Consider the following 24896-nt stretch of genomic DNA (forward strand, 5'->3'; position numbering starts at 1 on the left):
TGTGTTCATGCGTGTGCTGCCCCGTAGTTCTCGTACTGTGGCATGTGTGCAGGATTGCGATAGTCCTTGTGTTTTGTTCCTCTTGTGTTATCTGGACCATGCTCACCCGGCTGTTGTGGCCACACACGGAACTGGAAGGAATTAGCGTGAAACGAGCACACATGCAATACCGAACACCACATACGACGCCACGGATGAAGGACGATCTGGGAATATGTTTCCCTTGTTTGGTGGATTCATGCTAATGTGTCATCACAGACTGAAACCACTATGCTTCAGAACATGTGCAATAAACGCCTTGCAGGTCAATAACAGCTCCAACATTTCTGCTTTTCACAGCAGACGATACATTTGTGGCATGTAAAACAGCCATGTGAAAGAATGAGAAAGAAATGGCTACTGTGAATAATTAAGGGACGAGCCCTCCTTACCGCAGATGTCTTATTTGTGTGCTCTAGGGGCAGAGGGAAGTTAAGGCTGGCAGATGCAATGCAAGAGTGAACATGCCTCGGCAGAAGAACGTACACCTGCATGGTCATCAAATGTCTGATGGTCGCTCATAGGCTCGGTCAGCGCACTAGCCGCACACATACGCGCTTACTGTTCGGCACCGCAGAACTTCCTTTATGTGAAGGTTCACTTACTGTGAGAACAATGTACCTGAGGTCGCAGTCGGTGTACTTAAGCGCGTAATGATGTTCTCCTCTGCTGCCCTCTTCATCGGCACACCTTGGCTGGTCACATCTCCGCAGTGCGGGGCTACTTGAAACTTGTTCAATAAAGCAAAACGATTCCTATAATGCCACGACCAGCATGCATGTTTGTTCTCATAAACTGCAGATGGGCTAGCCATAGGTCGTGATGTGCGTAAAGTGTGCTGTCCATCATCGCCTGTGCAGTCTTGCAGTGCAATAGAATGCACAGATTTATTTTCGGAAAATCCGGCAAAAATAACGGAGGACCGGCTCACAGCCTAACTTGCAGAGTTCATTATAAACTCATTTCAGTGCTAGAGCACAATACTCTTATGCAATTACTTGGGCAACGGTATTACGATGGTATATACAGTGATTGAATCCATTGGTTGGATCACTATAGCGTGCACACGTTTGCACAGCCCGGTGTAGTTGTGCACCCAAGGCGAGAAAAGTAATGAGAGGAGAATCTGCCCCGACAAGGGTCGGAGTAACGACAAGTTCCGGCATCACTGAGCTTCACAAAGAGGGATGTGAGAGCCCTCCTTTGCTTCCATGTCAATAAACAATGAAAAGAATGAGCATCCTTTCTCATTGAAGTTTCCATGTGCTTATATAAGAAAAATTTGTATTCCCATAATGGTTGAACAATTGTGGTTTGAGACTGCCCTGTGGTACTATTTGTTTTGAACTTTGTGTCAGTATTTTACAATTTCTTTTTCCTTCACTTTTAATTCTTTCCAGGCTCATGAAGTATTGGCCCTGGAAATCTTGACACTCCTCCTTGGAAACCCAACTGATGACTCAGTGGAAGTGGCCGTGGCATTTCTAAAGGAATGTGGCATGAAACTGACTGAGCTTACACCAAAAGGAATCCATGGTTAGCTATTGAACTCTAGAAAATATTAAGGGGCCCTCACCATGTTTGGGCATTGCAAACAGACAAATCTGATGCGAAGATCACAATGGTGACAATCATCCTGTAAAGTATTACACCAAATCTGCAGTGAAAACAACTGAAAATTAAAACATAAGTCTGCATCTTCAGAGGACTCTGCCTGCCAGCAGAGGTTATGTCATGCACATGGCACTTCCATGTCACCTGCATAGATCCTGCAGTGCACAAGTAGCCAGCATAACTGCAAATAATTTCGGGATTCCCACGAAACCTAGAGCTCGCAAAACTGCCTCTATAAATGTGCCTGTAGTGAACAAAGAAGGGAGGATAAATAAGGTGGGTGGGGGGAGGCAGGGGTTATGACTTAAATTTCTCATGGGCCCTCTGCTCTGATATGAGGGAAGGCCACCTGTGGATACTGGTTGAGGCAATAGCCTCTACTGCTGGGTGAGTAGCTCACCTTGCACCGTCACCTCACAACATTTAATTTCGTTCTATCTCAAATTCTTGCCATGGTGTGCTCCCTTAGGTGATGCCTTCACACCATCACCGTGTTAGTGTGGATAGGCAATTGGCTGCACACAATTAAATATACACGGCAGGCACTTCACCGTGAGCGACTTGGGCTGTTTTTGTGTGTGTGTGTGTGTGTGTGTGTGTGTGTGTGTGTGTGTGTGTGTGTGTGTGTGTGTGTGTGTGTGTGTGTGTGTGTGTGTGATGAAACGCACTGACTGCAGTGAATTGATAATACAGTCGAACCTCAATATATCGAACAGTGCGGTGATCGCGAATAGTTCGATATAGCCAGAATTCTATATGTCAAATCACATAAAAAACTTTTCAAAAACTTCTGCAAATCAATGACTGAACCAAGGGCGCATTCAGGGATCATTGTTCGGAGCGTGTGTTCGGTTGCGCCGCGCTCAATTGGCCTAGGCCGTGCCGACTTTGTCAGCCGTAACCACACGGTCGATTGCACCACACGCAATTAGCCTAGGCACTGCCGACTTCGTCAGCCGCGCGAAGTCGGAGCGACCTAGGGCAAATGTGCACTTCGAACAACAAACCCTGATCGCGCCCCTATTGTGGCGCAGGCAATACGCACTTGAAGCTTCACACAAAGTATTTATTTATTTGGCTAAAAAACTTTTCAAAAACTTCTGCAAATCAATGACTGAACCAAGGGCGCATTCAGGGATCATTGTTCGGAGCGTGTGTTCGGTTGCGCCGCGCTCAATTGGCCTAGGCCGTGCCGACTTTGTCAGCCGTAACCACACGGTCGATTGCACCACACGCAATTAGCCTAGGCACTGCCGACTTCGTCAGCCGCGCGAAGTCGGAGCGACCTAGGGCAAATGTGCACTTCGAACAACAAACCCTGATCGCGCCCCTATTGTGGCGCAGGCAATACGCACTTGAAGCTTCACACAAAGTATTTATTTATTTGGCTGAAAGTACTGCAGCAGTGTAGCCTGCTTCTTATTGGCAGCCACGTGCTTAAACATGGAGTCCTCAACATAGTCTAAACAATCCACAAGCGATAAGCCGGTGCCACAGTAGTGGCCTAGAAGGGCCCAAGCAGCTACAGCACCAATTGAAGTCGGGAGTGAGGCAACATCTACGCTTGCGGGATCAACCTCGGCAGTGTCTTCGTTTGGCTGCTACTTCTGCTGCGATCTCCAAGTCTGTCAATCGAAGCATTTTGAAACACTGTCATTAACAAAGTATTAAGTGGCGTCTGCCAAAGCGTCTATGAGTGAGCCCAGTGAGCGCACGCTGTCGCGCGTCTTTGTAGACGCAAACCGCCAGTCCTCGTGAGGCGCGACAGGCGCAAAGCGCGGCACCAAGGAGGAGTCAGTGCAGCAAATGTAATGCGTCCGTGACATTGTCCAGAGGAGGCGTTGCATTGTCGAACTAGCCAAGCTGCCACGTGCGTACGCCGCTACGTTCAGATGGCACCCTCGGCGCGATCTCAGTGGTCAGGAACGCCCATCGCGCCACTGCTATCTTTGAGGCTGTTGCGAGAAAGCTCACCACCTGTTGACAGAGCGCACGTGGTCTGGGGTGGCGGAGTACGATATATCCATTTTACGTGCGACCCCGTTCAATATAAGAAATTAAAAATGCATGTGATTTTCGAGGTGATATAGAAAGTGTTCGACATACACAATAATTCGATATATCCGTGTTCGATATATTGAAGTTTGACTGTAGTATTTCTGTCCAGTGCCACCTTGAGCACAGATGTGGCTAGTTGCGTAACCTCTATGCTACAGGCATGCAAATATATACAGTAGAACCTCGATTTAACGAAGTTGTACTTGCAGCAAAAAAAATTTCATCAAATGGCGAATTTCGTTGATTCGACGTTTTAAAGTTTCAGCAGTAAAAGTAATTTCACAAATGCCCAGAACATTTCTGGTGGACAGTATCTTGTCAGTAATCACTTATTAACAAATCGCAAGAATGTCGGGCCATAATAGCGTGGTTATGAGCACCAGCACACTTGGTGCAGATCGTTTCGAGAGCAACTCATCCACGTGGCTCATAGCACTTGAGATTAGCGTTTTGCATTCTGCGGTGCCGTAAATTTTGGATGCCATGGCTAACCACGTTTAGTGTACGCAACTGGGCATTACGTCCTGAGATTAAAAGCATAAGTGCTGAAAGATACGTATATTCGTTCTGCGAAAAAGAAAAGGGCACTATTTTGCCTGCTAGGCGAACCATCGATTGCGATAGCAAATATGTAGACAGCTATAGAAAATGAGGTCATCTTCTATAGATTCTTGCAAACATTAGCTTACTATCTAAATTAACAAGTATGGTGTCGGCGCGCGCAGGCAAACATGAACACATCACACTCGATGACCGCGGACACTCGCTGTCAAAATGCTGGTGTTAGGAAGTGCAGCAGCAGCAGCGAGCGAGGTGACCTTCATGCTCTGTATCGCTTCAACACAAACTGGGCAGCGAGAGCGCAGCATGCCCAAAGGTATGAGCCGCCGTTGCACCCAGACACAGCCCGCGAAGCAGGTGGTTTTCAAGATAAGGTGCGCACGGCCACGCAGTGCACAGTTACTGCCAGAGTACAACGCCGCCACCCCCTCCGTCCCCTCCCTCCGGCGTCATGCGTTCGATGGAAGATGACACGTTTATTTATTATTATTATCTCCAAGATATGCCACATGGCCAGCATATGGACATTCATGTGCCACTACAGTAGTGGTAGAGAGAGAGAGTGATTGTGAAGAGGAAGAGGCACTATTTTCTGCAGCTCTTTAGGGACCACGACTCAGCGCCTTGAGGAAGGGGAGGGGGTCATAAAGACGAAAGAAAAAAGAGAAGAGAGAGAAGGCCGAGGCGATTGCAAAGCTCTGTACCATTAGGTACCACTGTCAGTCGTTGCTATGCGGCGCATTCACAATTTACACGACAGCTCCTTGTCCTCCACGAATGCAAGAAGGTGCCTAAAGACTGAGCCGTGGTGCCGACCGGGAAACAGCAGCTGGGATGCCGACACTGCTGGGAGTCACAGAAGATCACAACCGGAGAATCCGGGGGGTCCTTCGCTAGCATGTCCGCAGCCAGATGGAGGCCAGCCACCTCAGCAGCGGTGGAGCTTGCCGCAAAAGGCAGCCGGCACACTCCCAAGCGCCGAAGGGCAGGGATCGCGTAGCAGGCAGTGACAGATCTGGAGTCTGCATGGACCGAGCCGTCCGTGTAGATGTTCGTCCAGGCGGTCCTTCAATAGGAACGCCGATGCCTGGTACAATGCGCAGGATGGGGATCGCCTTTTTGTGAGGCCTTCCTGCGTAGTAGAGACCTCCAATGGCTGATGGTGTGGAGGAGATGGGTTGGGATGGCTAGCGTTGGAGGACGGGCTACAACATCCCCGTATAGCTGACACAAGCTGCGCATGCGTGAGTGAGGTCGGCTCCGCAACCTTGAAAGCAGAGGCGCGCTACCCGGAGCACGATGTAGTCTGTCAGTGTGATGGAGGTCATGCTGTAGGAGCAGCAGGGACAGCGGCCAAGTCTAGGCCTCGGCTAGGGTGGCAGCAATGTGCAAGGTCCCTGACAAGCCAAGAATCATCTGTATGTCTTTCCGGTGCTGCAGCTCCAGGCGCTCTACGCGAACCCATGGGAGGGTCACGAGAGGGAGTGCATAAAGAAGCCTTGACGTAGCTGCGGTGGTGTATAGACAGATACCCCACTGTGGTGTGCATCCTCTGCCACAGACTAGCAGACGGCCAACTGCCTTCAGCAGTTGAACGATGAGTGCCTTGGCAGCTGGCGCCCACGAGAGCTGGTGAACAATCTGCAGGCTCAAGGAGGTAACAACCTGCTTCCATGGTATCCGGTTGCCGCCCAGTACCCTCAGGACTATTCGTCTGCGTATGCCCATGCTGGGGTGGACGAGAAGGGCCTCCATTATTGAGGACGATACGGAGAGGCCCACTGTCTGCATTCGTGTAGTGCTACAACCAGTTGTGTAAAACGGAAAGGCAGTTAACAGAATGCCGACCAAAATGGTGTTGTCAAATGGCTTAGGTTCATCAACACCATTTTGGTTGGTTAATTCCTTTGACAATAGCATTTTCGTAGGCGTTCTGCTGTCTTTCTAATATGAATCTACTTCCCAAAGAGACGAGGTGTCATCCAATCATTTGATTTCAGTCTGTGTAAAACAGGCTTAAATGCTTTCTGTGATGTGCTGGAAAGACAAAACAGCAATAAAATTGAAATGCTTGTAGCAACCAATCATTTGATTTTATTCTGTGTAAAACAGGTTTAAATGCTTTCTGTGATGTGCTGGAAAGACAAAGCAGCAATAAAATTTAAATGCTTGTAGCAAACAGAGGGTGCACAATAATCATTCATCGCTTGCTCACTACATGCAGTCACTAATTTTATTAAGCGCAAAGACTACAGCACAAGGACAAGTGTGCAAGGCCAGTATTTGTCACTGCTACAACCGTGGAACAGTCTTTAGAGGATATACACACTGTACACACACATTTAAACACAGCGGCTAGCAAATAATGTGAGTGGCAATCTGCTTATTGTGGTTCGCCTAGTTTCTTCCAAGTGATGATGATTCTGCTTGATCTCGCAGGCACTAGCAAAAAATTTCTATAGGGCCTTTAATAGGTGGGGAAATGTCGACGACTATGCCCATGCATAGCCAGGTTATGCATAGATCTAGGTGTAGTAGATGTAACTGCAATATAACGAAATTCTCTATATACTGAAGTATTTAACTTTTTATAACTCTTGTCCATTGAACACCATGTATTTAGAACCTCAATATAATGAAGTGTGTTTGTATGCGATTTCAATATAACGAAATTTCACTGCCGGCAAAGGAATGCCGAGACAATAAATGGAAACTTCCGCAGATGCAGGCGGTCAAATGATTGAATTACAAGTGGCGCTTGCAAATGCACCTTTCAAATCATGCTCCACGCAACAAGAGTGACCACAGAAGTGTAGCCGCATCATGTTCCGTATAAAGTCCAAGTGTGATAAGATCCTATCGTGCCCCACGCACTGTGTGCTTTAGGTGCGAGTAAAAGTTAGTGAGGGTGAGACAAGAAAGATGGTGGCTTCACAAGTGCCACCTTCCCACGTGAGCAAAGGCAAAGAGGGTAAGGAGAGCGAGCTCGTGGTAACGCGATCACACAAAGTAGCTCACCGAGAGGGTGGGGGTTAAGGTGGCACGTGTCTCGACTGCGGTTGATCATGTCTGTAAGCGAGGCTGAGCGCATACGCAGCCACACACCCTGCTTTAGAGGTAATCTGCTGCATGTGCAAAGAGTGGGCATGCCGAGAGGGTGTGTCACTTTGTGAGCTGTGTTTCCGCGCGTTTAGTATTAGAGGTTTCGTAATCTCGAGTTTCGATGCCCCATATGAGTGAGAGCCATATGAAGCATACGCTCCCCGCTGCGGGCGCTTTTCCTAATAGAATCATCCCAGTGCCGGCGACGCTATCCAGCCGCGGGGGTGGAGGGCACGCGAAAGCGTGACTGGGTTCATTTAATTCTTACCCTAATGTGAAGATATTGTCGACGTACGTGGCATGAAACCATATCATTCGTCGTCGACTCCTAAATTTATCAAAATGAATTGTTTTCTCATTCAAATTTGCTTTATTCTATTTCCCGATAATTTAGAAAATTCTGCAGTTCCTTTCCGTGTAAGGAACATAGATCGGTGACAGTACTTATTTGCATATAAGGTCTAATTTCAATATAACAAAGCAAATTGCCGGTTTTACCGACTCCATTATATCCAAGTTTAACTGTACTAGTAACCTAATGCCAAAAAGTATTAAAGTAGAATGTTGTTTATGCGTTTTATAATAAAACATGCGACAAAACTTACTATCCGGAAAAATGTACTATCCGAATTTAATTAAAAATTTGGCAGACAAGCAAAGCTCGTCTGCCAAATGAGCTTACATTACATATTGCAAAGCGTTGCGCAAATGATTGCAGCAGGAGATGCCGCACGCTGCCGAGCTGGTGGTAACTGAGCAGCCCGAGACACACATGGTTGTTTTGCGGCTACCACTAGCTTATGTTTGAGCTCCTCATATCTGGTCTCGGTCAGCAGCTTCTTCAGGCAGGCATTTTGGCAGGAAGTTGTGATGTTCCCTCTTGGCCAGAAGGTTTGAGTGACTGGAGACCTGCTGCGTCGTTTTCCTACTGGCCAGTGTTTTGAGATGGCAACGGGAAATTGAAATGAAACCAAGCTGGTGGGCCACGCCGGAATACAATACCACCAGAGCGAAACATGGCGGGGGCCGTATTTGGGTTATTGCCTATAAAAATGTGCAGTACGCTTCCAACAGCACAAACGCCACATGTGCTATGAAACAGATAGGTATGGTGGCTAGAGAAGTAGGTGTGCCAACTGAGCGTTGTCCACCTCTTCTCCTCATCATGATGCAAAAATGGTGCTGCTTTCAGTAGAATTGTGCTCCTGTGTGCAACGTCCGTCAGTACACAGAGTAGACAAAGAGAGGAGTGTTTGAGAATATCACTGCCACTAATTTCAGCTGTGATGTATGCTTCAAATGCTGTTCAGAGCAGTGCAAGTAAAGCTGGACGGAAAATTTTGCGTTTATCAGAAAAACATGGAATGCTGTGGAATTCCTTTGTGGCCTATGGCAAATCAATTCTGCGGAATCCTGCAAGGTCAAGGAAGTATCATGAGAGGGAGGAATCCCTGACCAGAACGAATTTTTCGTCAACTGCGAAGCTTTCTTTCTGAGAAACCCATAGAGGTTTCCTTTGTAGCTTCGGGCTACATTCGTGTGGACGACAATTTTAGAGCGCAGCTCTTAGGCGTCTGTTCCTGCTGCGAGTGTTGGCGGTGTAACCAAGCAAATGCGGCGCTGCAAAAGAAAGAGGCGAGCCGCGAACAGCGGAGACAATGAGAGCAGCCCTTTCAGTGGCATGCGCGTGGGAAACGGGCCACTGAAACTCAAGATTACGCAACCTCCAATACTAAGCGCACTGGAAGACAGCTTACATGATGCCACTCAGCCGTGTTTACAACCATCCACAGCCACGAGAGTAGTTTCGTGATATTATGAACGTTAGTCCTAAAAGATTGCATTTTCCAAGAAGGTATTAACCACTAAAAAAAAAAATGTCTGTATTTGGTCATTTTTTGCGGTTTTGATCATAAACCCTGGCACTGGTAAATCGTACGAAGTAGGATTGTGTCAATGAGGTTTGACTGTATTTGGTGCTTTCTACTGTAGCAAACAATTGTCCTTATCATAGAGGAGTAACTGTTAGCTGTACAGTATTATAACAGCTGCACCATTGTTCTATTTTGTATGTGCATTGTTAGCATTCTGTACATAATATACAAGCTGGCCTTATAAGGCATGCTGCATAGCTGTAGTAATGTATGCGAAATAAGATATTTACTATCTTATTAGTGGTATGTTGGTGTAAAACTCATACATTCACCTTCATCTTGTTACACCTGTCGTCTATGCTCTAATGTATAAAGTGACACCATTATAAAGAAATAATGGAATGCTGGATTAAGTTCAACATGTTGTGATTTGATAAGGGTAGCATACTGTGTACTGATATGACACTTCATTTTGCAGCCATATTTGAACGCTTGAGAAGCATTCTTCATGAGGCAAATTTGGACAAACGAGTGCAGTACATGATTGAAGTCATGTTTGCTATACGCAAAGATGGATTTACTGTAAGTATCAACTTATCAAGTGTGTTTGTATCAAGTGTGTGTGTGTGTGTGTGTGTGTGTGTGTGTGTGTGTGTGTGTGTGTGTGTGTGTGTGTGTGTGTGTGTGTGTGTGTGTGTGTGTGTGTGTGTGTGTGTGTTGCAAAAACAAAAATTAGTACCTGGACTCTGTTCGAGCAGTACTATGTGCATTAGCTGTCTTGTGGAATGTTAATCAGCAGATCTTTTTATTAATGAAGCTGTTGGCACTTGTATCATTACTGTTTTCCAACTAGGCTCATCCCAGTGTTGTAAAGGAGCTTGAATTGGTTGAAGAAGAAAGCCAGTACACTCACTTGCTGGCTTTAGATGACACATTGGACGGGGAGGATATGTTGAGTATGTGTGCTTCCTATTACTTTTTTTTTAATAATATGAAAACATGTAATATGTTTATGCCATTATCTTTCTCCCCTTTTCTTTCTATTTTTAGATGTATTCAAGTTTGATCCGGAGTTTGCTGAAAATGAAGAGAGATACGCTGAGATTGCAAAAGGTGGGCTATATCATCTGCAGGAGTATGCTTGTGCTTTGCTTGCTAATCATTTTTCTTTTGCAGATATACTGGGCAGTGATGATGAAGGTGATGGATCAGGAGGTGATGATTCTGATGATGAGGAGGAAGAGGACGATCAAGGTGAGCTTAGAGTGCTGATGATGCTGTTGCAACTGCAATGTTCGGTAGACAGTGGGATATACCAGTTCCGCTTTCTAGAGCAGCTTCGCTGCACTTGAGTAGTGAAAAGTTACAACTGTGCACTTTAATCAAAATTTTTTGTTTCATTTTATATTGATCAATGACTTGGACTGCATGCACTGAATCTTTACTCCTACTGTAGATCTTTGTTGATATGTTTCTTGGGGTAGTATTGAAAAAGTCATGATCTCGGACGAAGTAAGATCCGCTAAAGCTTGCGGCAGTGCGACACAAGAACCAGGAAGCCAATAAACTAGTGAAAACCCACTAAATAAAGCTAGTTTATCATTGCCTGGAAGTTAGATTCAATCTTGAGCACTTCATTGGCGCTATTGTAGCTGGGGAACACGATAAATAGAACTTGTGATTTCCATCTGTTACTTGGGCCAACTTTTGGAGCCCTCGCAGCCCTTTTACAGTTTTCGTAGTACAGTACCATGTATAATTAGGGTTCTTTGTTTTTGGGTTTTCCATATATATATTGAAATTTGGGGGTAAAATTTGCGTGGTATCTTTAGAAGGCATAACTGGGGTGAGATCTGGAGCATTTTTACCCCCTCTCATTTGTGAGGAAAATTGGGCAGAAATTGGAGGTTTTGTTGTCAAGCAGCCCAAATTTGGGATTTTCCAGTAACTAACAAACTCATAACATATGCAATGTTCTTTGTTTGAACACAAACATTTTATCAGAGGATTGCGTGACGGAGATGTCACGGGCCCCACGTTCGTCTACTTCTTTTTTTTTTCTCCCTCTCTCTCATGTGCGCGCGCATATTTGCGTAGTTGCGCACTTACAGTGACGATCTCGAGCATGTGGTGTTGCATTTGTCTCATCTTGCGCAGTGCACGATTTTGCGTGCTCTGCATGCAAACACCTGATCAGCGGTAAAGGTTAGTGTCGCGAGCACTGAGGCAGACGCAAGCGGATCAAAGAGAACGATCGCGCGTTGGGCCTCTTAGTACTCATGGTATGCTTTCCCTTGTAACGCCTCTGTATTGCGGCGAAGTTGACTTTCGGCAATGTGCATTGCTTTAGACCCATGCTGTTCTTCTCACGCTTTGACACCATTAGTTGGCACCATTGCGAACAGCGGCAAATCATTTAATTGAAAAACACCGCATCGAACAGCAGGAACCTTGAAAGGGAACATCAAAGCAGCTAGGCCTAATGAAAGTATAAAACGAGTTCTAGGCTGCCAGGGGATCGGCGTGTGAGAGCGCTGTCAAGGCTGCAGGGTAATCAAAATACTTGCAGTGGTGACTTCAGTTAAGGTGGCGGTCCTACTCCAGCATCACGCTCTGCATTTTAGGCAGTGTTCGCAGACCAACTGTGCTTTCAGCATGCATTAAGCTATATTCCATTAGAAAGCTGACTTTCTGCACTTTCATGTGACACTTAGCAGGAATGAACGCTTCCTGCTAGGTGTAACGCGATTCATTTGTGCGATTCATTGGTGTAACGCAATTAGAAATTCATATAGGTCTCAATAAAAATGAATGGGCAATACAGTAAAAGAAATGAATACCATTTTTCATTTTCTATGCAGAACCACAATTTTTAATTAGTATATTATAATTGTACTTATCATGTATGCAAAGGGGTTCTATGTTCTGATAATTTATTCATTAGTTATTACTTTAAATTGGCAATTTATGGCTACACTTGGTCACACATATCTGGAGCAGGGATAATACTATTCAAGTTGAAACTGAAATTTTCATTAATCAAGCAGCAAGCCATTTTCTCCAGTATACATGCTAATTCACTACAAGTGTTGTCCATTAGTAGAGCCATACAGTGTCCTGTTGTTACTGTCACTCGCAGCTTTTACTAAACAGTGCTTGAAACAAAAGATTTTGAGTGGAAAATAAATTTCACAGCTGTTTTTTGGCAGTTCAGGCATTTGTAAAATGTGACGCCACTAAACATAACAAACCGGGCAAAACACTGATGGATTCTTTGTCCATATTTGAGTGCTTGGCTCAGTCTAGTCACTTTGTCTACCCAACATTCCTTCATGCACATGTGTCTGCAACCATGCCCTCAGCGTACTCCTAAGGGGGCAGCCCACTCAATTGTGGCTCCTGAAATAAATTTTGAGATGAATCATTCATATGGTGGCAGATTAGCCAGCAAAGCTGTTTAACTGATTAGGTTTCCCATTGTAAATCATACATTCATACACATGTGTACATCGATGTGTAATTTTTATTTATCTTATTTCGAAACGGTCGTGATCACAGCTTGTTCTTCTGCCGTGATCACAATGCGTGGTCTACCCATTCTTCCCATTTTTGTTGGAGTTGCAACTGCTGCAATGGTCTACCTCTGCAATGCACAATCCGGTTCTTACTCACCGTGGCGGCTACCACAGCGCAAATTTCTGTGTTTTCCCGCCACAACTGCTGTGCCATTGTATTGAGTATTGAGGGCAGATGACGGCAGACACAGCCAGCAGCAGCGGCGGCCAGCGCGGGTGCAGCGTGCAGTGAAATCTCGTGTCCTTTCTTTCTTCTGCGTCGTACTATCGTTTGTTATCTTTTTTGTTCACTTTATGGATGTTAGCCAGCCCAGATGCCCCCCCCCCCTTCGAGACCACACATACAGCTCAGTCATACAGGTCCGTCAGGTAAACAGCTTCACTGTAAAAGAGAAAGAAAGGAAGGAAGGAAGTGCTGGGGCTGGCTGGCACCTGGACTGCTGGAACTGCAGCCAAAAGGAAAGAAGTTTAAGGGAAAGTAAATTACGTGTAGAACAAAAAGAGGGACTTTTTGGTCTACTGTTCACTATAATGACTATTGGCGCCCTCAATTACCTCGTGACTTTTCGCATCCTTTGCATGGTGCATCATGAGTACAAGCCAGCTAGCCAGCAGGTCAGGCTATTGTGCCCTTGTGCCCAGGAGCAATTGCGGATAAAGTAAGATTAGAAAAATTTGCTGGGTGGCCACTTTTTTCACGGGTGACTGTGGAAGAGATTTTGAAGTGCACAGACAACTTGCCCTCATCTCCTCTAGCTCCCAGGCTCGTGTATGCTGATATCTGGAAAGTGCAGACCTGGCTGCGACTCTCGCTTGTCCTTTTGCGACAAGCGTCTGCAGGAGAGAGAGACAAAAGAAAATTTTATTGTACGAAGTGGTTTAGTTTCAGATTCTTTTTGTCTACAAATGAGTTGCTTTTTCCACAATCAGTTGCGTGCCGACATAGATGCCACGTTTACTTGCAGCTCCTGCTATTGTACGATAGTTTCCTCAACAGTTCCGTGGTTTTCTTCGTCATTTGAAAAGAAACTATGGGTTGGAGAGTTTTTCTTATGCATCACAGAAAAGGTAGTTTGGCTTTTATGCAGTCGGTGGGAGGTTTCTTTTAGGATTCAGCCATGAACATGGTTTCATAGACACTGCACACCCCTCTACTCTGCAAGATATTGGGCGGTGGTAAAGGCTATTGAATGGCAACGGCACATTACTTCTTGGTGACCAGGTGTTGGGTGTGTTGACACCGTGATGGCAGAAATTTTTCTGAGTAATTCTCAGAAAGCCATTGGGCGTCCCCTTCTTTCCTGGTTGTGGAGGGAGACTGTATACGAGGAAGAAACACAGTCTGTAGATGTGAGTTTTTCCTTGAAAAACAGCCTTGCATGGTAACCTACTTATTAATTTTAGCAAATAGGTTTTCCTTGATATGCGGCACCGTGAAAAGTCAAATGCGATGGACACGGAGCCTTTTTCAACCATCGTCGAGATTAAATCACGAAACTCGGCAAGCGAGCACTTTTACACGCTTTCTAACCACGCAGTGAGGCATTATGTGCTTGGCAGAATAATATGTTGAGTGAATTGACGCATAGCTAATTAGCAAAAAAAAATTGTGTAAAACTAAGAAGGCAAGTGAGACTTGAAAGGGACTATTGCAATTGCATGGTGTTCACATATTTGCCTGTGTTGTATGTTGTCTTTTAGTACTACAGTGCAATAACTGTCATATGGAATACTAATCTAGAAATAGTAAGTTTTTGGCAGTTTCATCACAAAATGTGCACGCTCTTTATGTACGCAAGCATATAGCAAGAAAATCATTGCACAAGTGTGAAGACCTCGGTCCAGTCAAAAAAGGGACCACCTCATGTAACATTCCAGATAAATGGTGAAGCGGCCTGTGGAATCGCGCTCGTTGTGCTATTATTGTGAGAAAATGCAACCACAAAGGCACGATAGAAAATCAAGGTTCTTCAGTGCTGGAGCCTTGTGTTTTCTTCTTCTCTCTCTCTTTTTCATACTTGCCAACAAAATCCTTCATGTGCCTATCATGTTTGCTTCAAAAGCCTGTTTGCATTGCTCCCATCCAAGTCATTAGACGAATATGGATGGGAACCACGGTGTCTGTCATCATGTGTTCGCTCCTTGCCCTATCCTGAGTGACACCGGTTGAACATAAAAGACACTATACGATTAGCAACACATTATAAGCACCCCGCAGGGGCGTCTGCATCAGCAGGCATTTGGTGTGTTGCGACACCACGTACCCGAGCACACCAGGGTTGGACCCTCCCACGTCTAACCGTGTGCGGCTTAGCAGTGTCCAGGGAAAAGGGGAACCTGGGAGTTGAGCCAATGCCAGGTGTTTGGACCTTTATGGCCCCTTGGTGGTGGCAGCACGCCTCTTTGGCCTCGGCTTCACATACGCGGCACCCCCAGACTGACCCACCGGGGGTAAATTGGTAGTTGCCTTTTCCTATCCTCCTCTCTAATCTTCATCTTTCTCTTACTTTCGATCTTGGCTTCCTTTTACTTCCACTTTTTCCAGGCAGCAAGGGTTACCGTTGTGTGAGATAGCCAACCTTGGTTATAACAGATTTGGTTATAGTAGTGTCATACAGCTGGCATATGCAGGATATGTCTTTTCATGGTCCTGCAGCGTCTCCTTGTTGAGCTCCATGGTGGGTGGCTGGCGGTGCTGCCGAAATTCCGCATATGTGTATGGCAAGTTCTTTTGCCCCACTTCCTGATCGCCCTCACAAACGAGGGCACACCGAAGAAGTATTTAGGTTCTTTGGCAGTCAGAGTGAAAATTTTCCCAAATTTCATGTCATACACTCCGAGAAAACCGCGAAGTCAGCGAGAATGATCTCTCCTTTTCTGGTTTCGAAATCACTAACTGAAGTTCTAGGCCAAGGCTATAAAGCTTGCAAACTTGCAAGTGGAGATCACCTTCATGAACTCCGAGATAAGAATCAGTATGAAAGGCTGCCAAATCTTGTGTCTTTTGGGGACGTTCCAGTGACTGTGACGCCGCATCTTACCATGGACACTTGCTGTGGTATCGTATCTGATAGTTACCTGATTGATCTGCCAGAGTCTGAACTACTTGAAGGCTGGAGTGACCAGAATGTGATCAGTGTAAAACGAATCGAGATGAGGCGCGATGGTAAAGAAATACAGACTAAGCATCTTATTCTCACATTCAATTCAATCGTTCTTCCCGACACAATCGAGGCAGGCTATGTGAAGATCAAGGTCAGGCCGTATATCCCAAATCCCCTCTGATGCTTTAAATGTCAATGGTTCGGCTGCAGTTCTCAGAACTGCCAAGGCCGACCAACCTGTGCCGTATGTAGCGACCATGAACATCCGTCTGAGTCATGTGAGAACACTCCACACTGTGTAAATTGGGAAGGGGAGCACACCACATACTCGTGGTCCTGCCCATGTTGGAAAAAAGAAAAAGTAGTGGCAATCAAAATCAAAAATAATTATCCCTCCTGCCAAAGAATATCTTTGCCGAAGTGGCGCGTCAGGGGGCAGTACTGCTCCGCCGTCCGAGAAGAAGGGGCCATCAACCTCCGGACTGATGGCCTCAAGGGCCTTGTCCCTTGAGAAGAGACCTTCTTGACAAACAAATCGCTCACAAAAGCGGGTGTCTAGCACTTCGCAGGAGGCAATGGACACGACGACCAGCCAGACGGCGCCACCAGCGTCTAAAGAGCGGCAAGAGTCTCATGATCGCTCCAAAAAAGACAAACCTCACGTCACGTTGCCTGGAAAGGGCCTGTGAGCTAATCTCCGTCTCTTAAACACACAGCACCAAACACATTTATCACAATGGAAACATAAATACTACAATGTAATGTGTCAGAGGACTTCTTCATAACCTCGACGCCATTATAGAATTACTACACAAACACAATCCAAAGTTGCTGTGTGTTCAAGAGACACATCTGAAACCTACAAACACCAATTTTCTTCGTAATTATAGCATCTTCCAAAAAGACCGAGACGAGGCTAATGCCTCCGGCGGTGTAGTCATAGTAGCTGACAAGTGTGTACCGTATTTACACGATTGTAAGTCGACTCGAATGTAAGTCGACCCCCCCATATCGCATGACCGAAAAAAAAAAAAAAAATGAGGGCGCATTCGATAACGAAAATTTATTAGTAGCTGACATGGTCACTGGACTCGTCTTCACTAGTGCTGCCATCGTCATAGTTGCTGCGGTCCCACAGCGCGTCGTGGTCCAGCGAAATTTCAAATTTGGCAAACGACCGCGCCAGGACATCTTGCAGAACAGCAGCCCACGCCAAATGCACCCAACCACACGCAGCCGTCAGGGAGGCTCTTTTGACAGGTCCGGTTGGCGTAATTTCGCAGTCTTCTGCCGCCAGCCACTCGTACTCACGGCGGAGCAGAACCTTAAAATTAAGGCGAAGGTCAGGGCTTGTTTCATGACCACGTCGCACTTCAATGGCAGGGACCGATCACGCATTTCAGCGACGTACGCCGCAAGCTTAGCCTACAGCTCCGGAAAGCGTCCAGGCTTCGGCACGTGGGAAATTTCTCACTTGCCGACACAGGGTGAAAATTTCGCTTCGCTGCAGTCGCCACTCTCGCACTATCTGTTTAGAAACATCGAAATTGCGGCCCGCTGCGCAGTGATTTGTTTCTTCGGCGTAAAGGATGGCAGCCCTCTTGAACGCTGCTGTGAACGAGTGCCGAAAGATTAGTGGGCCTGCAGCACTCATGACGACTGGTGAAGCATAGAAGTAGCACGTAGCCGGCAGTCAAGTGGAGCGCGTGAAAAAGTTAAACCAATACCAATGCACCCGCAAGCGGTGTCTGCTCTTCCATGAACTGCCGATACTCCCCGCAAGCGCCGCCGTTCTGAGGGTGCCGCCGCAAATGGGAACAGCGGCGCTTCCATCAACTATCGACACCCCTCCATGAGTTTTCCATGCACTGTAAGACTCTCAAAAATGTTGAAAAACCCTTCCGAAAAGCGAACAAACACGCGGGATAGAGAAAAGATACGGGTAGGGCCATAGAGCAAACATAAAATTGTAACTACATTGTAGCTCTCGTTGGTATCGCTTTTTCTTGGCGGGGCCATGTTTTGGTTTCGATTGTAAGTCGACCCCCCAACTTCAGGCTTTCAAATCTTAAAAAAGGGGTCGACTTACAATCGTGTAAATACGGTAGCTTGCTGACACGTCACCCTTCAGATGCCCCTTGAGGCAGTGTCAGTTTGGGCCATTCTTTTTAATAAATTGGTCATTGTATATTCCTTTTATATATCCCCGAACCATCATCTCGAAAAAACAGACTTTTATAACCTCATTGATCAGCTTCCCGAGCATTACATACTCGTGGTACCGCTTTTATCATTGACGCCGCTGAAAAGTTCATTCCTCAAACAAGTGGGACTTCATTCAAAAGACTGGTCCCCAGGTGGAATGACGATTGTAGAGAGGCATGGAGGAGACAAAATAAAGCTTGGGGCAGACTACGTGACTGACCTACGGCCGAAAATCTAATTGAATTTAAATAGGTTAAATCCCAGGGAAGAAAGACGCGACGACAGGCAAGGAGGGCAAGCTGGCAGAGGTTTCTTTCTGGTATAAATTCGTATTGGCCCCGAGCTCCACCACTGGAAAAGCTGGCGTCACCGTCGGCGTGACGTGCTAGGAGGGATCACGTGGACATAGCGGCCGCGTCGGCTGCTTCGGGAGCGCCGAAGCGAGCTGAAAACGAGTTTGAATTCCCTCGTACGCTGCGGTCCTCATTTAGTGGCGAAATTTTCCCGCTTCAAGTGTCTCCTTTACAACGCTTGAAAGCACTACAATAGGTAGTGGCTGCCTTTGAAGGCGCGCAACATGGTAGGCTACTGCTCGGTGCCGCAGGGCCGGATGCACGTAATGGAGGCCAGTGTCAGGCTTATTCACACGCAGCCGCAGGACAAGAAGCTGCGTGAAGCTTGGCTCGCGAAACATAAAACCGGCAAACAGTCATCGGCTACAACTCGGGTATGCAGGAAACATAGACGCGAGGAAGATTTCTGCTACGTCGCCCGGTCTGCGATGTTCTGCAAAACGCGCACTGAGACGCTCGCCCGAGTCCGCTGCCCGACTAATGTCATGACGGTTTGGTCTATGAACTTGTCGATGCTATAGATGCTCGCAAGTTCAATGGAGTGGAAAGGCAGCGGTAAGAAGCACATTTAAAAAAAGCATGGCATATGGTCATGTTTGTGTTATGAATTAATGCACTGGATTACAAAAAAGGAGCAGCGGGAAATTGCACGCTGAGAACACCGATAAACATACAGTGCGACGCAACTCGAGAAATAATATTGAAAGGTCAAAGAATTTAGAAGAAAAAAAGATTGAATCGTCGCGACGGGACATCACAGTCCCCGTAGGCGTCGAAGTCTCTACAATGAAATTATTTTTGAACACCTCTGATAGCGCCCACGCAACAATGGTTGCTTGTATACTGTCAAATGCTCATATGCTGCGGCCTAAAGCTCATGGCACGGTGCGAAAACGCGCGCGCGGAGAAAGCGAAACAGTGCGCGGACAAGCATGCAGACGCGCAGTCGGTCGCTGCGAATCTGCGCGATCGCTGCATTGAGGCTTCGTTCTATTACGCTCCATTTAGTTATACAAACACTATAAGAACATATTTCACATAGTTTGTTCTCAGCGTTTACCTACCTTTCACGCAAGAAGCCGGTTCGGGAGACTCCATCGCGGCGACCGCGCGCAGTGGCGTTCACTGTACGTATTCGGTAAGGAGATAGCGTCTGTAAATGTTTCTGTGCTTTCAGTTTGCCCAAGATTATTATTTAGACAGTAAACAACTTCTCTCGTTTCGAAAGTACTCACAGAAATGTCCGGGAGAGCTCGTGCGTGGTGTTTTCAGTGAGCGCTGACAGCAAAACCTATGAGGAGCGCGCCGCATGATCCCTCATGCTACGCCAGCGAGGCGCTTCCGATAGATGGCGACTCCGTAACTCCTCGCCGCCAATACTGAAGAAGGTTAAGTATGGGACAGGCTGAGAAGGCTAAAGGGACAATAAATTCATCCATTGTCCCTAGTGAACGATGAAGCGAAAAATTTGGAAGACAAAGCTGACGCTCGTGGCGAACACTTTCAGCGTGTTTCCAGTTCTAATCATTATTCCGAGGCATTCCTAAAGCATGAACAAGTAGCAGAACGCCAGGCTGTCGACCGTAAATGCGGACAGAGCGAACCCTATAACCTGCCTTTTAACATTGGCGACTTGAGAGCCTCCCTGATTGCATGTCGGAGCTCTGCACCTGGACCTGACAGGATCATGTACAACATGATGAAAGACGTCCCCAAAGATACTTAAATGACGCTTCTCACACTTTTCAATGCTATATGGGCTGCCGGGTACCTTCCTGCTGCATGGAAAGGGTCGGTTGTCCTTCCGTTCTGAAACAAGGCAAAGACACCACATTAGTAACAAGCTACCGCCCAATCGCCCTCACAAGTTGTATATGTAAACTTTTTGGGAAAAAAATGGTAAGCCGTCGCCTTTTACGCTTCCTTGAGTCAAATAAACTTGATCCGTATCAGTGCAGTTTTAGAGAAGGACGGTCTACAACTGACCGTCTGGTACGCATTGAAGCAAACATTCGCGACTCCTTCGTACATAAACAATCCTTCCTATCTGTGTTTCTCGATATGGAAAAGGCATACGATACAACATAGCATTACAGAATCGTGGGCACCCTGTCGTCGCTAGGCATCCATGGCAATAAGTTAAAGATTATAGAAAGCCACCTGCAGAACCACACATTCCACGTGAAAATAGGCAATGCACTGTCGTGCCCATTTATACAGGAAACTGGTGTACCTCAGGGATGCGCACTTTCTATCGTTAAGATGAACACACTCCGTGCTTCATCATCACCAGCTATTTCTTATTCCGTTGACGTAGACGACATACAAATAGGTTTCAAATCCTGCAATTTAACAGTCTGTGAGAGACAAGTACAACAGTGCCTGAACAAAGTCTCTAAGTGGGCGGACGAAAACAGGTTCAAAGTGAACCCCAACAAATGTTATTGTGTTCTCTTCACCAGGAAGAAAGGGCTTGCTGCAGATCCCACTGTCCAAATGTATGGGCAACAAAATACCTGTGAACGAAGAGCACAAGTTTCTAGGTGTTGTGCTTGACTACAGGCTTGCTTTCATTTCACACATAAAATATCTTAAAGCACAATGTCTAAAAACAACGAACTTACTTAATATCCTATACCGCACAACATGGGCTAGCGACAGAAAGTGTTTATTGAATCTTTACAGCAGCTTAATTCGATCACAATTGGACTATGGTGCCATGGTATATCACTGTGCTGCCGCGAGTGCGCTAAAGATGCTAGGTCCTATCCACAATCTGGGTATCTGTCTGGCCACTGGCGCATTTAAAACAAGAAACAAGAAATTAAAACTTGACAGAGCAATAATATTCACAGACTCATTAAGTCTTGTAAAAGCATACAAATCCTGTTTTTTTATTGAACTTTACTCAATCTTGTGCAACATTTATTTGTCTTGTAGACATGTAGTAATATTCTGGGTTCCTGGCCATAGAGGAATAGAAGGTAATGTGCTTGCCGACGAAATCGCCAAATCAATAGCATCGCAAGGTATTCATTCTGCTGCTGTCCCTGCCACAGACATGTACACCGTATTGACACATCAAGAACCTGATGAGCTGAAAATTATATAAGGCGAAATAAAGAGCGTCACATGCTAAAATATTCAAGTCTGTGCTCTGTGGATAGCATTTACTGCTTAAAAATTATTTTGTTGTGTTCTTAAATCGGGCAGTAAATGCTTTTCACTAGGACTTCAGTTTTAGGGGAATCAGAGCTGGCATATATTCAACATATGAATGCCAACTTTTGAATGCTGCGAAGCTATCTTGTGCAAATTCACGCAGCATTTAACCCTTTGAGGGTCGAATTATTTTGAAAAAAACTTTCCCAGGTGGTCAAATTACATTTTTGCAGATCTTGAATGTACAAGATGTGTAAAGCCGGGAATAAATAGTAAAAAAAAAAATTAGGAACAGTATTTTGGTGTCGGTATCACTCAGAACTGCAAAATGTTCAATAGTATTTCAGAGTGTGGTACTGCTTGAAACACGGGTCTCCGCACAGCGCCTTATCACAGTCTGCACACCCAAAATGCGTGTGTTGTTCTCTTGAAGCGACGAGTTGTGTTGGCGCACACATGACATCTTCTCTGCGTGCGGCTGCCTTGGGCAGAGGTCTGAGGCACCCTCTCGCGTAAGCGCTGTCGCAGAGAGCGAGAATACCTCGCGAGTGGCAGTGATAAACAAGCTAAGAGCGGTGCCAATCAAGATAGAAATCAACTTCCGCCACCCCTGCGATAGTGTGCCGACAAAGAGAAAAATTACGTTTCGCGCACCTCCGTTGCGATCACGTGGAGAAACTGAAACCGCGAAAGCGCATTGCCGCTGAGAGCGAGACCACCTCGCGAGCGGCAGTTATAAACAAGCTAAGAGCAGTGCCAATCAAGATAGAAATCAACTTCCACCGCCTCTGCAGGAGAGTGCCGACAAAGAGAAAAATGACGTTTCGCGCGCCTCCGTTGCGATCACGCGGCGAAACCGAAACCGCAAAAGGGGTGTTGCCGCAGTCTGCGCGACGCGCGGAAGCTAGAAATCAGTTCTGTTTATCTCCCCAAGAGGGTAGCACAAATTTCAAACGCTTCTTGCAAGTCCTAAGAGGTGGCAGCACCTCCCAGTAAGCATGCATCGTCATTATGGCGCGAAATTTCAAACGGAGGGTTGAAACCGTACCCGTACGGCAAAGACGTTGCGGGACAGAAAACTGCTGCCATACATGTACGGCAAAAACCTTCAAAGGGTTAAAGAGGCTATCAAAGCAACTGTGGATTCATGTATTGCAATGCTTGTGGGATGGACCATAAATATATTGTTGACATTAAAGTAACTATAGCTGCTAAACAAGCTTAAGTTAATGTGTGTTGATGTGGCCATCACATTTTTACTCCACTGTGCTCGCTAGTACCTGCTACAGAAACCGTACGACATAACAAAAGAATCAGTATAGCTTTGTTTAGCATGCCTTCGTAGCTGCAATTTTTCCATTCTGAATATAAACTGTAGCCAGCATTTTGTTTGTGTGTGGACCCACTTCCTCGGTATATAAAATAATCATGTATCTGTACTATGAGCATGATAGTAAACTGTATACTCGCAGATAACTTTCCTTGGCTGTGAAGTGAAAGATATGGAATCGGAGCTCCTGCACATGGTTGTGTGAAGTATAATGCAAGCGAGCTGGCCTGGATTACACCTCTCACAACTTTACTTTAGTGAGGGGCAAGACAGTTAACTCGACATTAATTAATCAATGTTTATACACATCCAATATGTACCTAGTTCCAAACAGCGAACAACGCCGCCTGCGTTGAAGTCCTGAAGCGGCCATGTGACCTTGGCGTTGGTTGCGTCTTCTAACGTGCAACTGACGCAGGCACCGAAGTTTGCTCACTTGTTTGTACCTGCCGACGATTGCGATTTCCAGATGAGCTAGCTTGGTTTCAGCATAGACACTGAAAACACTTGTGTGCTTCGGCAGTCTTTTGTTGCTGAAGTTAGTCAACAGCGTCTGAGGGGAGTTGATCGGCAGGACAGCAAGTGAGCAATACGCGCCAGAAGATGCGGGGGCCATTTTGCTTTTGAGGAATGCGTAAAATGTGTGTCGGTCTCGGGTGTGCAAAAACTTGAAAAGGCAAACTGAAAATACAATAAAATACCAGTAGCAGACTGGTGAATGTTACATATCTTTCAAATTAGGTGCTGTAAAGAAACAATGAACTAAACTGCAGGACTACTTCCATCAGCGGCGAAAGAGGCACATTTTGGTTCCGTAGCCTTTGCTTCATAGCCAAGCAAAGTTGTCCGCGGATATAGTAATAGAGCATTGGCAGAAGGTGGCAAGCGTAATAACCACTTGGTATGACCAATAACTTATAATTTCAAATTTCTACAAAAAATATCCATCTGCTGGCACTGTTTGCATTGTAATATTCTTTAGCCAAGGTCCCCTTTATGACATCTGCAGTAGTTAATGTAAAATAACAGACGAGGTTACAAATTCGACGCTTTGCCAGCTTTTCATTCCAACGTTTCTCAGAGATCTTCTTGAGAGTTCTCCAAGCAGTGGACGTTTCCAGTCGTAATTTGAACACTGCACCTTTAAATGTTACTATAGCTAGTGCGTGGGTGCAGAAAGCTGTATAGTAGAATACCTATTTTTGTTTATTATTGCAACTAAGTATTTTAGCTCACTGTTAAAATATAAATGCAGGGAATTAGATTGTGCAAATTGGTACATCTAGACTCACGCCTTATAATTTAAATAAAGATGGCTCTTGTTGAATATAAAGCCAAGCGTTCCCGCTTTATTTTTGAGTCACTCTAGTATCAAGAATCAAGTTATTGTAGTTTTAGGATACAACCAGTGGCAATCATTTTGATAATTTGTCAAAATTTTGAAAAGCCAGGCTCTTTTTCCAATAGACATTTGTTTGAAATATTCTGGGCTGTGCATTTATGACAGCCAAGTGCTTTTGTGATTTTGGTGGCATTAGGCCAATAATAGATAATCTTTTCATGAGACTCACTCAGGACGTCTACCAGCTGGGAAAACTGGGAATTCTAAGGGATTTTGAATAGTCTGGAAATACTTGAGGAAAACTCTCAGAATTTGTGCTTCTATCAGGGAAAATTGGCAAATGTTATTCAAAGGGAACGAAAGTCGTGCTAATGCTGGTTTCAAGTGGGGGATCATAACGAATCGTCTTTGACGGCGTGTCGTCGGCTGGAGGAGTTGCCAGTGTAGACTCAATGACAGATTTTCCGGACGCCCGTTTTATGCAACGTGGCCGATAATTTGGACGGCTTTGCGGCAACACCGCTTACCCCACAGAGTCAATATATAGAAACGCCTGAAATTTCGGACGCAAGAACCC

General features: G+C 45.7%; 1 protein-coding gene across 5 annotated transcripts in view; it reads left to right on the top strand.

Annotated features, from left to right (window-relative positions):
* ncm (pre-mRNA-splicing factor nucampholin) overlaps positions 1-24896 on the top strand; it is a 110195-nt gene that overhangs the window by 51677 nt on the left and 33622 nt on the right. For all 5 annotated transcript variants that reach the window (XM_075677154.1, XM_075677132.1, XM_075677137.1 and 2 more), the window contains 5 exons: positions 1440-1575; positions 9727-9830; positions 10102-10204; positions 10299-10361; positions 10425-10502. In XM_075677154.1, the coding sequence (XP_075533269.1) occupies positions 1440-1575; positions 9727-9830; positions 10102-10204; positions 10299-10361; positions 10425-10502 (484 nt within the window). The remainder of the gene's footprint in view (positions 1-1439; positions 1576-9726; positions 9831-10101; positions 10205-10298; positions 10362-10424; positions 10503-24896) is intronic.

Source organism: Dermacentor variabilis, chromosome 1 (genome assembly GCF_050947875.1).
Source record: "Dermacentor variabilis isolate Ectoservices chromosome 1, ASM5094787v1, whole genome shotgun sequence".
In the NCBI taxonomy this organism is placed as follows: Eukaryota; Metazoa; Arthropoda; class Arachnida; order Ixodida; family Ixodidae; genus Dermacentor; species Dermacentor variabilis.